This window comes from Rhinolophus ferrumequinum, chromosome 19, assembly GCF_004115265.2.
Source record: "Rhinolophus ferrumequinum isolate MPI-CBG mRhiFer1 chromosome 19, mRhiFer1_v1.p, whole genome shotgun sequence".
In the NCBI taxonomy this organism is placed as follows: Eukaryota; Metazoa; Chordata; class Mammalia; order Chiroptera; family Rhinolophidae; genus Rhinolophus; species Rhinolophus ferrumequinum.
In genome coordinates, this window is record NC_046302.1 from 34,815,075 (window position 1) to 34,828,806 (window position 13,732).

The window sequence follows — 13,732 nt, forward strand, 5'->3', positions numbered from 1 at the left end:
CTCATCAACAGTTACAGCTTTAACATTATGAATGCTGTAATTAAAAACAAACAAAAAGTAGGGCGCTTGTTAAAAGTTTTTCATTTTAAATATAAGCAAGCAAGCACAAAACAAAAGTTTTTTTTTGTTTGTTTCTTTTTTTAAAAAGGTAGACCACTTTCCTTTCCCCTTTACTATATAGAGGGATATATTTTAACAAAGTAACTGAGTGCCACTGACCTGGTTATACCACTGTATCAGACAATAAAACAGACTATAAAACTTATATAATTACAGTGTGGTACTAGCACATGTACATATACAAATAGATTGGTAGAACAAAACAGAAAGCACAGAAATAGATCCAAATGAATACGGAGATTAGTATATGATAAAGGTGGTATTTCATCACTGGAGCATAGTGCTGGGAAACCGATTAGCCATTTGGAAAAAGATAAAATTGAATCAGATCCATACCTCACACCATAAAGAAGAAAAAACTCCAAGTGGATCAGGGGTTTAAATATTAAAAAAGTAAAATTTTACTAGTACTTTACTCTGAATTGTAGGGAAAATCTTTCTAACAATGACTCAAAATCCAGAGGCAATAAAAGAAATGATTGATAAATTTGACTGCATTAAAAAATTGACTGTGTGGCAAAAATACCATAACAAAGTCAAAAGATCACTGACAAATTGGGAGAAACTATTTGTTACTTACATCACAAAGGGCTGAATCTTTACAATATAAAGACCTCTTAGAAACTGAAGAACAAATGATCAAAAAGCCAACTGAAAATTAGGAAAAAGACATTGACAGACAGTTCACCCACACAAAAATAAATAAACTAAAAATTCCTTAAGAAAAGACAGTATGTTAAAAACACACCTTTTTGGCCACAGGTGAAATAGTTAACAGTACATGTGTCTATTGAAGTGCCATGGTCATTGTCCTCCGTTACTCCTGGCGGTTAAACTGCTAAGATGATGATGACACGCTACAATGATATCACAAGGTTGTTAGTAGCTCATAGGAAGAGGAGATGCTTTACTCTGGGTTGTCAGGGAAGATCTTAGAGTGAAGGTGATGTTTGAGTGGATGAAAACCTGAATACCGGGAGAATGAGGGGTAGATGTTTTAAGAAGCTGGAATGGCATGTGCGTATTATGGCACCAGTAAAGCATAAAGCATGCTTAGTTTCCCTATCTCACGATGGTGATATACTTTTAAAACATACCTAGGAGACTATGAAGTTGTAACAAAAATAAAATACTAAGTATTACAAAATGGTCTAAAATAAATATCTTTCTGTTCCTAACTGGCTATTGAATCTTGCTTTTGGTCAAGTTTGCATTGTTGATTAATATTTTTAAATAATTTTTAGGAGAATTTAGTTGAGAGCAAACACCACAAGCTTGCCCGGAGTTTAAGAAGTGGACCTTCTGACCATGATCTCAAACCTAATGCTGCCACAAGAGATCAGCTAAATGTAAGAATTCATAAAATGTTAATGTAAAAATAATTAAATGGGTATTTTGGTTGCAAGGGATGTGATAACACTTCAGTTAAAAGTGATTTAGATGGATGTTTTTTCCAGGTTAATGAACCCTACCTGATTTCAGCAATTTCACATTTCTGTAGTTTTATTATTATTGAGCTTTCTGGAGACAGAGGTACAAATAGTATAAAATTTTGTGACACAGCGGTCTTAGAACCTGGCTTTTAGGTGCATTGCCTAACGGGGGCCTGGGTGTGCACACATGCATTGTCACACACATTAATGCGATGAGAGAAACATTTATTGTTTGGATTTTTCCCTTTTGGGGGGAGGCTTTTGTTATTTTGGTTTGTTTTGTTTCTGGTTGAATTAAATCATCTCTATAGCTATATACTTTTAAATGGAGTATGACTTTTTCATCTTTTTCTCCCCCTCCCACTCTAATAATACCCTTTCTGGATTGATAAGTACAGCAAATTTAAGTCTTACTTGGCTGCCTGTATGTTATCCTTGCTTATAATAGTTCTAGTATAGATATGTTTAGACAAATGACAAGTTTTAAATACATATAGGAAACATACAGAAAGAATGTATTTGACAAAAGTAGTTCTTTTTTTTCTTTTGTAGATTATTGTGAGTTATCCACCAACCAAGCAACTTACATATGAAGAACAAGATCTTGTTTGGAAGTTCAGATATTATCTTACTAATCAAGAAAAAGTGAGTTTTTTGAATGTTTTCATCTATGTCAAATTTATCTATGAAATTTGTTGATGAACAAGATGAGGTCAAACTGCCAAGGAAATACAGTTATTGTTAAATTTTTAAAACGTTGCAGAACAATATATATGATACTCCATTAAAAAAAAATTATAGAGGTATACTCACACAGACACGTACCCGTTTGTTGATGCATAGACAATGCCTGAATGGGTTAAGTCAGAGACTTGGTTTAGTTTCTGGCACTACAATTTGTTATTCCTAGGTAAGGTGAGGTAAATTGCTTTGGAAGCGTGGTTTCCTCATTTTTCTAAAGAAGCTGGGTTTCCTTCTTCATAGGTGAAATACTATAGGTGAATAACCCCACCGAGTACCTGGTGCATAGTAGGTGAAGAACAAATGTTGATTCACTTCTGTCTTCATTCTTCTCCTCTTTGAACCTAGGTGATTAGCAAAATATTAACATTATTAAAATATCTATAGATTTCTGGAGGAAATGTGGCTAGAGACAGAGTATGAGAAATGTTATTTGAAATGTGGAAATTGAGTTGGTAGAGTGTCAGCCAACTTCAAGTGCAGGGTAGAGGCTAGGTCAGAACTGAACATTTGCTTTCCATAAAGAAACCAGGGAGTACGCAGTCTCTGAAGAGACAGAATTGCGATGAAGTAAGTAGTCTGGGGACCTGGTTTTGAGTCTTACTATTGCCACTAAGAAGCCTTTTTTGACTGCAGGCAAATTACTTCACCTGTCTTAAGCTTTAGTTTCCTCATATTTAATATGCATCGATTAAATGATAGTGAACTTTAAGTTCTTCCAGTTCTTAAAATAGTGTGCCAATTCTTAAACATAGATTCAAGGGCTAACTCTTAAAGTATCATAATAATAACCAGCATCAATTAAATAGCCATTATGTGCCAGGGATCTTTTAAATCCCACCCTCCCACCCCATCCCCGACCCCTGCCATCCCACACATACACACAATTTGTTCTACAGATGAGGAAACTTGAGTCTTACGGAGTAAGGAACCTGTGTAGAATCACAAAGTTTATAAATGCTGTTGCTTGATATGCTCACATTTATGAGTTAGAAGAGAAGGTAGTCATTGAAGACACAGAAAAGAGGATTATAGAGAAAATATTGGCAGCATCATGCCCATGGCAGAAATTGTGAAATGCATTGGGGGTAAAACTGAGAAGCATCAAGAAAATTAGTATCAAAGTTATTTCAAAAAGGCACCCAGTTCTTTGAATATGAGCGGGCATATTGTGTGGCACTTGGTAGATTTTGTGCATCCAGGGGAAAGTCCCTTGATCTAGGGTCAGAATTGTTTATCACCCTTTATAAAGTGTTTGCTTACAAAAGCTGAGATGCCTCTAGACTTGCTAAATAGCAGAACTTATCATTTTCTTCTGAATTTATTTAAAAAAAAAAAGAAAGAAAAATTAGTATCTGTCAGAAAGGCATTATATGATTATGTAAGAATGAATGAATGTTTCATGGCCTTATGGGATGGTCTTTAGCTACATTTACTTGTTTTTCTGAAACAGTTGTATTTTCTTTAGTTTCCAAAGTAAAGATAAAAATCCAGTTGCAGCTCATCTGAACTCTTCAGCTTTTCATCCTTATCTTTGATTGAGGCCTTTGGAAATTCTTTGTAGATGAATTCTAATCATTTTCCTTATATCCATGATAAGAATAAGAGAAGAATTTTAAATTTTCCATTGCTTTGCATGTTATTCTCTTCATCCCTGCAAAAAAGGAAATGTTCATCAATAGAATCGCAGGTTTGTGATTTTGTGTTTTAGAAAAAAAAATTGAGTTAGTATATGTTACTCTGTTAAATGAAGAATAAGCGTGGTAACAGAAATTGTATCTTGAATGCAGCACAATCTTGTCTAAAATACACAGCAAGATACTGAATTAAACCTGTTAGAATGTATAAGTTCAAGAAGCATAGAATGGATTTACAGAGCAGAACTGCCTTAGATAGAAAGGCTTGCAAGAAAAATTGTTTGTTTAAACAAGTAGTCACTTCCCACTGAAATTCAATTACTTCTAGATATGTGCAAAAGAAAGAAAATGCTCAAGTGATATAAAGTGTGTGACAAGTTTCATTTAACTAGTTGATTTCAAGTTTTCGAAACTTCAATTCTCAGGACATATGATAGGATTTTTATGATCACTAGAGTGGAGTGAACGGTATTTTTTAATCTTCGGGAAGCACTTTTCAGTCAACCAAATATATATTGGCCTTGAAGTGACCAGAGGAGTTATTCACACAGCCACATTTGTATCTCTGTAATAATTTAAAACGGGTTTTGTAGAAAACAAATACTCTTGTACCTTTGTCCCTTGATTTATTTACACAAAGAAATTCTTTTCAGTGTCAGTTTCTTAGGAACAGTGATTTAGGTTATTTGGCATTTGGGCCCTGAGGCTGAAATGATTTTCTAGAGAGAAAGCAGTGCTCAGAAAAACAAATTGGTGGAAATTGGTTCTTACAGAGTTATACTTTTTATTTATTTTTTAATTAAATTTGGTCTTTCCACCTATATTTTTCTCAATGACTGTGTGCCAGGCCTTGCTGGCACACAGTTTTAAGTGTTTCGGATGAAAACCCTCTAGTCTAGACTTGATGTTATACCTTAAAAGTTTGCAGTAATAACTTTGTCCAACAAAACCCGTTAAATTTATGAAGTATTTTAAATTTTGTGATTCATAGCATGTAAGAAGTGACTCATTTTTATGGAACTCAAAGTGTGAATACTGTAACTTTTCAAAACTAGCTTTTACCATGGTGAATGGCCTCTCTTATAAAAATGTTGATTAACAATAACTTACGTTAACTAAATGTCTTTCCATTATGGCTGGGGGGAAATGCAGTAGGAAGAGTCGTATGTGGTGAAAGGGGTAGGGATGCACTGAATGTCCATAGGAGGTTGCGTCTGAAGCAGCCACCGAGGCAGCGACGTCAGGACTGTCAGGACACAAGTGGTCGTATTTGTGCATCCCGACAAGAAATTGGTGGTGAATCATAGCAGACATGAATTCAGTTCAGCAAGCATTTCTTATCAGTCCTTTGCCTAGAATTATTCAGGACTCTGGGCTTCAAGATACCGTTTCTCTGTCTTTATATAAAGTAAAACTGTTTTAGAGAAAAGGTGTTTATGTACAATCAAAATGGAGACACATAGTAATTGATCAAGGGTTACTTGTTTTGTAAACCTTTAGGTAATTACTATAATGGAGATGTGGAGTAGAACAGGGTCAGCGCGAAGGAGGTTTCTCAGAGCAAGGCTTGATCTTAACATCTGAATAAGCTTTCCTGGTATTTCTTAATGATTATTTTTCATGGGGAACAAAAGCATGAGTACAGCAGTGTTAGGTGCAGAGACAGAAAGTTCAAAGGGATGGTTATGAGATAGAAAAGATGGAGGAAGTTTGTGATGAGCCTTGAATTCTATGCTTGGGCGTTGGATTTCTCTGGTAGTAGGAAACCACGAACGCAACAAAATATGTATCTTATCTGAGCAAATGGTGTTTTAAGGAAGACGAACCAGGGTGGATTGGAGCAGAGCTGAGAATGAAAAAAAGAGACATAATTAGAAGACTCATGTACTGATTTTGAGAGCAATATTGGAGGCCAAGGGAAGGAGAGGCGATTGTGTAAAATGACTTGGAGACAACTCCCAGGACTTAGGCCTGAGTGCCTGAAATAAGGAAATACGTCAGGTAGAAGGATCAGGGTGAGGGGACGCTTTCTTATTTTATTTTTAAAATTTATTTATTGGGGAATATTGGGGAACAGTGTGTTTTTCCAGGATGTCAAGTCGTTGTTTTTCGATCTAATCGTGGAGGGCACAGCTCACTGGCCCATGTGGGAATTGAACCAGCAACCTTGGTGTTACGAGCACTGCGCTCTAACCACTGAGCAAACTGGTTACCCCTGCTTTTATTTTTGAATGTTTTGAATTGAAAGTATTAGAAGAACTGTGATACTGTGATATAATAAAGAATATAAATTTGGTCTTTGGTTTCTAAAACGCTAGGAATGTCCCAGTGGTAAGAAGAGGAGCATCTTTTGTTATTCATAATAAGCCCCTTTGAACCATACTGGAGTTTATGCTAATGATGTGTCTCTTGGCGGATGGGGCTGATTGCCAGGGGAACCAACCTTGTGATTAGAGAGTAGAACTTTGAGCCCCACCCCCTAACCTCTGGGAGAGAGGCTGGGGATTTAGTTCATCACCAGCGGCCAGTGATCTTAATAAGTCATACCTATATGATGGCGCCTTCATAAAAATCTATAGCAACGGGGTCCGTAGTGCTTCTGGGTTGGTGAACACATCCATGTGACGGGAGGGTGGCACCTTAATCTGTACGGGGACAGAAGCTCCTGTGCTAGGGACTCTTCCAGAACTTGCTCAGTGTATCTCTTCATCTGTGTTATTCACTTGTGGCCTTTATAATATACCAGCAATAATAAGTAAAGTATTTCCCCGCGTTCTGTGAGCCATTATAGCAAATTATCAAACCTGAGGAGGGTGTGGTGGGAACCCTCCACAAGGAACCCTCCACAAGGATTTGTAGCCCTCCACAAGGAGGAACCCTCCACAAGGATTTGTAGCCAAGTTGGACAGAATTGGGGACCCAAGATTGTCATCTGAAATGAGACACAGCCTTGTGAGACTGACCCTTTACCCTTGGAATCTGCACTACCTTGGACTTCCAGGTAGTTAATGTCAGAATCGAATTACATTATAGGACACCCAGTTGGTGTCGACAGAGAATCAGGGAATTGGATGGTGTGGAAAACCCACACTTTTGGTATTGGAAGTGTCTTGAGTGGAGCAATCGGTTTTCCTTTAGCAACAAAGTAGAAATGCCCAATAATTGAGTTGGTAGAAGTTAAAATTAGAAATATACATGATAAATATATAATAGTATTTTTAGCTCTGGAGTGATTGTGATAGTGTTTTTAAAAATAGCAGTTGCCAGTGAGATGATTCTAAGATTGAAAGGGAAGGTAACGAAGTGTTTATTGCTGTTAATAGAAAACATGGTAATAAATATTCGGATGTTAACACTTAAGGTTGGACTCAACATCAGAAATAGAATAACATAATATTGGATAATAAAATAATTAACAATTGTCAAGTGTTTATTATATACAAGGTACTATTCTAAACACTTACATTAGATAACATATTTAATCTTTACCACAATCTAATGACATAGGTCACTTAAAAGTTAAATAATGTGCTCCAAATGACTCAGTAATTGTTGGACCCAAGAAGTAGGATTTGACCCCAAACACCCTGGATCTGCAGCTTGTAAATACATTCCAGTTATCTGTGGAAGTTCTAGGGATAAAATTGCGTTTGAATCCCATACCTTTACATAGATCAATAAAGCGTCTTTAAAGCATTCAAGATTAAGTATCATCATTGTTATTGCTGCCCTTTATTCTTATACTTTCTTTCTAATTCCTCTTCTCCTTGTTTCCATCTTCATTCTGCTAACCTCTTTGTTTACATTTGTAACATTTAGCTTTATAAAATTGTGGAATTTAAGTTTCTTGGCTGTAGTGTACTCTGTAAATCTTAGTATATCTGTAAATCTGAGAATCTAGGAGTTAGATTGTTTCAGTGATTGAATTGGGTAATCAGTATGCTGCAAGATTTGCTTATAATAAGCACACAGTTGCACATTTCTGTTAAGACTGCTGATGTACTATGAAATGGAAGAGCTTTTGCTGTAGTTATTTAAGAAGTATTGCTTTGTTTCTACATTCAACCTAGAAATACAATTTAGAAGTGAAAAATAATTCCTGTGGAATAAGTTAGTAGGGCGGTCTGTGTTCTTATTTGGAGAGAAACACTGTGCTAAACGGTGTGCAGGAAGGAGGTACAGGAGAAATGGATAGCTATCCTTGGAGAATGCAGATTCCAGCTGTAGAGATGAGATTGCCCACAAAAGCATTTGGTGGTTAGAAGAGCATCATTTAAATGAAGGTAACAAGATTGACACAACTCCTATAGAAGAGCTGCAAGTTGCCTGGAAAAATTGAAGTTCTGACATCCTGGCCTTACAGAACACGACACTACTGTTTGGATGAGCATAAGGAAGTCTTGTAGACAGGAGTTAGGTTAACTTGGTTGAATCAGAAGGACAACAAGAATTAGCTCACTGAGAGTTAGAGGTTTGGATTGTGGTGAGAGGTACCAGTGGAGTTTTGAGACAGAAGCCAAGATTGTGTTGTTGTTTGTTTTTTGTTTGTTTTACAGATTAGAGTGATTAGATCATTGATCTGGAAACCACACTATAACCATATGACAATCATCTTCAAACATTGGAAACATTGTCTATGTGAAGAGGGGCTTAAATTTACTGTCATTTTCTCTAGACAGTGAAACTGACCAATGGGAAGAAGTTACATGAAAACACTGTTGTCTTTTGGTTCATTATAGTTTTGTTGTTCATAAAACAACAAAAATGGTTTCCCTGTCTATAAATGTAAGACACACTTTGGAGATTAGTCATTGGAATAAAGAAAATATTGGACCTCTTTATGTCAGGAACGTTACAAGGTAAATTTCTGCTGACAGTGGGAAGTTTGTGCCAAAATCACTTCCAACTTGAGCTTCTGAGAGGTTGTATGAAATGCTTAGACGGGTAACAGTTATTGAGGCTCTTAGCTGGAAGGCTGTTCCAAACTCCAGATGTGTGGTATAGAGAGAATCAGTCTGAGGGGAAACAAGAAATATTGCTAGGAAATAGTTGACAGGAATTGGGAATGGATTTAGGAGATCGGTGTTGGCGGAGTTGTGGCTCTGAGGGGTAGGGGCTTAGCTAATTAGGAGATGGCCTTGGTAGGAGGACCCCCCAGTGGGAGATGCACGGGCTGAGCGTCAGTGGACTTGGACTCAGCTTCTTCACCATTTTGAGGTGATGATCAAGCCACTTGACTTCTCTGAAATTATATGCAGTTTGAACGTTGGACTAGATAATCTCCGTAGTGCCTTGTTTTAAAAAAATTTAGTTATATCAAGAATAAGTTAGGGAATGGGCATGAAGTTTCATTTTATGCCACACTAACCAGTGATTGTGCTTTGTTATCCCAGCGGATATTTTCTTGAGAATTTGATTAGTTTACGAATGAAGAGATTTTAGCAGGAATTTAAATTTTTAAAGTTATCTTTGTTTAAGAGATGAATTCCTAGAGGAAGAGAAAGAAGAAAACGTCTTGGGATCAGCCAGGGAAGTGTTGCCAGTAGGGAGACCTGGCAATAGAGATTGCTATTTATAGAAAGCAGATACGCAGCTTTCTTTAAAAAGCATTTATTATGTATGCAGCCATGAGTGATATACTCTGAGGCAATTTACTTACCTGAAAGTTTGGTGAAAACTTCAGTATGCCATCTATCTCAAGAAGTAAGGTTCCAGAAAAATGCTGCAGCCACCCAGCGGAATCAAGAATATTCGCTGCTGCTTCTGTATTTATCTATTTTTCTGTTTGTTTCTGTGGAGTTTTTGTTTGATTGTCTGTCTTTTTAAATAGTTACTTCTCTGCATCAAGAGAGAAATAACATATTCAGTTTAGTTTGAGTCCTCATGAGTATGTGAGTGTCTAGGAAACTAGTGACCCTGGAGAAATGTTCAAGAGTGGGGTTAGTGGTGTGGGTTCTCCCCTCGCTTGGCTTTGGAGTGTTTCGTTCATTGGCTGCTTCGTTTTACGTTACACGTAGATGTAAAATGAAGGTCTTCTCAAAAGCATCTCAGAGTTCATGAGGCATGCCTCAACTATATCTATGTCTTGAGACTGAAGTATTTAAAAATAACAAAAGCACGGTGAAGAAAAAATAAAAGAAATTGTAAAAATCCATAGGGTGCTGAAAGTACTTTGAGCTGTAAAGCTACAGGCAACATGCTTTTTTTTTCCTCGTCCCGCAGTGCTTTTCTAGGATCCTGTGTGTCACTTTGTGTAGTGTTTACATAAGGAGCCTGTCGTGGGCTCTGTGGCCCTTCCATCAGGACCACGTGGAACTCTGTCTAGTCACCCTCGACCTTCCCTACCCCAGGTAATAGTCTGCTGTTTCTAATTTAAACATCTTTTCTGATTTTAGGCTTTGACAAAATTCCTGAAATGTGTTAATTGGGCTCTCCCTCAGGAGGCCAAGCAGGCATTGGAACTTCTGGGGAAATGGAAGCCCATGGATGTAGAGGACTCCTTGGAGCTGTTGTCCTCCCATTACACTAACCCAACAGTCAGGCGTTACGCTGTCGCCCGGCTGCGACAGGCGGATGACGAGGTACGTTATTGTCATTGTTCATGTTGGGTACATCTTAAACTACAGCCTGATTAGATAGACTGTGAGAGTGTGTGTGTGTGTGTGTGTGTGTGTGTGTGTGAGTGAGAGAGAGAGAGAGAGAGGGAGGGAGAGGGAGGGGGAAGGTGGGGAGATTTTTTTAGAAGGGAAGAGGATATACTAGTTGTATTTTCAGAAGTAAAATTAAAATATTCCTCCAAGGACTCCTCTGTGAAATGAAAATTTACTTCCTGATCTGTTTTGTGATAGGACAATCTCTCCCAGGACATTTACCTGGCAGCAGAGCTTGTATTGCTCTGTCTGGAAAAAGGAATTCTAATGAAAAATGGTTTAATGCAGCACCAGCTAGGGAGTAATTCAGATCCCTTCTATCAGTCAGTATACAACAAGCCACATTTAATTGTAGCCTTGAAAAGCCCTTGGGGCCTTTAAAACATAGAGATGCATGGTCATCTAACTCTCCTTCAAATTCCTTTAAACTTTCAGCTGCTGACAATTGTGTGTATATGCAGATTTTCTGAAGGTGGTTTTGAGTCCTTTGGAAAGCAAAGACTGCGAACTTTATGCTGGCTCTTTATATACATATAAGGCCACAGGGAAGGAGGAACTCTATTTACACAAAGTATTGCTGGATTTTGAATTTTAGTAATTCTAATGAGGGAGAGTAATCCAGCAGTATTTTTTATTGATTAATTTTTATAGGGTGAATGTGCTGTCAAACATAACATAATCTAGCTTATAGGGCTTATGGGATATGGGATAACTCTTCTCAAGCCTTGATATATATAGGAATGTGGATTCCATAGCACATCTATGATCTGACATTTATAAAAATAATTAAATCGGTTTGAATTCGCAGTGGTATCTGAATTTCAAGAAGCAGCAAAACACAGCATTTATCAAGCTCAGTGTGTTATACGTGTGTATTTAATTATAGTAGAATTTAAACAGTGAATAGTATAGTGAATGCTCACGTAATTTACCCATCTTCAGCAGTTGCAACTCACAGCCAGTCTTGAGTCACCTATAACATCACTTATTCTCTTCCACCGTTGCCTACCTCCACTAGATTACTTTGAGACAAATCTCACGATATTATATCATTTTATCAGCGGATGTTTTTCACATAGGATGTTTTTCACTCTCCTATCAAAAAGCAATTCTAAGCATCATTATTCAGCATATTATCTTCTTCTAAATTGTCTTTACTGTGTCACAAGTAAAAAAATGTATTACAGTATTTATTTGAAATATTGAAATATTTATTTTGAAGTTCATTAGAAATTTCTTTTAAGTCATTAATTCTCTGTATATGGCTGACATGAGTCATACAGTTTAGATAAAGGCCTCTGGGGAGTAGTCAAAACAGCCCCTATGGTGGGTTCAGAATTTAAATCGAAAAATTGTAAATCATCATTTTTTGATAGTCTGACTTTAGTTTCTTCACGCGCTTAGAGACGTTAACAGCATTTATGCAAATACTGAGCTATTTCTAGAGCACTTTATAATTTTCGTTATGAGGTAGAGGATAATGATAGAAACATTGCATGCATTCTAAACTGCAAAATATGGTTCACTAATTGTTAGTTTTTTTTTAGGTTTTAGAGATATAGCATAAATAGTATGGTGATTAAGTTATGTTATGATTTCCCTTTCTCTGAACTTAGTTCAGTAATTAATTGTATATATTCAGCTAAAGAAAAGGTCTCTTAATTCTGTTACTATTTATTTGTTAGATGTATATTAAGCTCTGAATTTTGTCTTTTCTCTGACTCTGTGTACATATATATGTATGGGTATATATGTGTTGGGTTGGTGCAAAAGTAATTGCAGTTTTTGCAATTATTTTTAACCTTTTAAACCACAATTACTTTTGCACCAACCTAATATATATACATACATATATATATGTCTTTGGGAACACTGTATATTAGTCTCATCTCAGTTTCCTATTTTTTTTTTTAAAGTGATAATAGCTGCTTATGTCACGTGACACTTATGAAGAAAAAATTATGTGGGGCAAAGTTTTGAAAACTGTACTCATGCACATATGCAGAAAGATTGCATATTTATATTATGTAAATTTCATGCTAAAATCAGGCATATCGTGCCTTTCATTCCTAATTGGTTTGAGATGTCCTCTTGCTTTTTGCTGTATCTGCGGAGTACAGTATTTATGGTTTTATAAACTCCAAATGTTTTTTGGTATTGCAAAAAATACTAGAATCATATGATCATAGCGTCAAAAGGTACATCAGAGGTCAGTTTGTCTAAATATCTACATCTTGGACAACTGGAAAACCTGAATGAAAAATACTGTGTTTTATGTTTGGACAATTAGTCTAATTTCTTGAATGTACCACAGTCTCTCCAGTAGCATGTGTTTCTTCATCATCCCAGATGTCTTTCTCCTATTCATCCTTCAACCTGTAGCACAGACCTTACCATCTCTGGGAAACCTCTCTGAACCATCCCAGGAAGCAAGCAGAATTTTTGTTTGTTTCTTTTCTGCTCCCACAGCATTTGGTTTATTTCTTTACTGTAATATTAACCTTTTCTTCCCCCCTAACCTTTGCTTTTTAATTGTGAAAGAATAATATAGAAAGTAACATTCCTTTGACAACCTACTCCTCCAACCATTTCTTACCCCAGAAGGGTAGCCACTCATATATCTTTCCATATATTCTCTGCAAATTGCAAGTATATATATGCATGTATAGTATATACACCTATTTTTAAAAATTAACGTAAATAGGAATATCCTATAAATATATTGTTAAAAACTTGCCTTATTGACTGAACAGTATAATCTTGGACATTTTCTCATTATATACACATGTATTTGGTGTCCGTAAGTCTGGAAACAGGCAAATGAATATTAAGGCAAATGAAGTCAAGGGCATGTTTAATTTGTAAAAAAAAAAATCCTGTTTTTCTAGACTTTATGGACTCCTGCTGATCTACCTTATTCTTTTTAAACAGCAACATAATATTTTACTGCAAATGTATTTTATAGTTTATTTAACCTGTCATTGTCTTCTGATAGGCAGTTATGTTATTTTCAATCTTTTGCTATAATTGTATTTTAGTAAAGACTTATATATATATATATATATATATCCATATTTTTGAACAAGTAGCTTGCATTGGAATTATTAGTCCAAAATATATATGCCTTTTATATTTTGCTAATAATCCTCTA

The 13,732-nt window shown here is 36.2% G+C and overlaps 1 protein-coding gene across 1 annotated transcript in view; it reads left to right on the forward strand.

Moving 5' to 3' along the window:
- Positions 1-13,732, forward strand: part of PIK3C3 (phosphatidylinositol 3-kinase catalytic subunit type 3) — a 131,460-nt gene that overhangs the window by 42,997 nt on the left and 74,731 nt on the right. Inside the window, exons 8-10 of the mRNA XM_033087657.1 lie at positions 1,365-1,469; positions 2,106-2,198; positions 10,327-10,512. Of these exons, the coding sequence (XP_032943548.1) occupies positions 1,365-1,469; positions 2,106-2,198; positions 10,327-10,512 (384 nt within the window). The remainder of the gene's footprint in view (positions 1-1,364; positions 1,470-2,105; positions 2,199-10,326; positions 10,513-13,732) is intronic.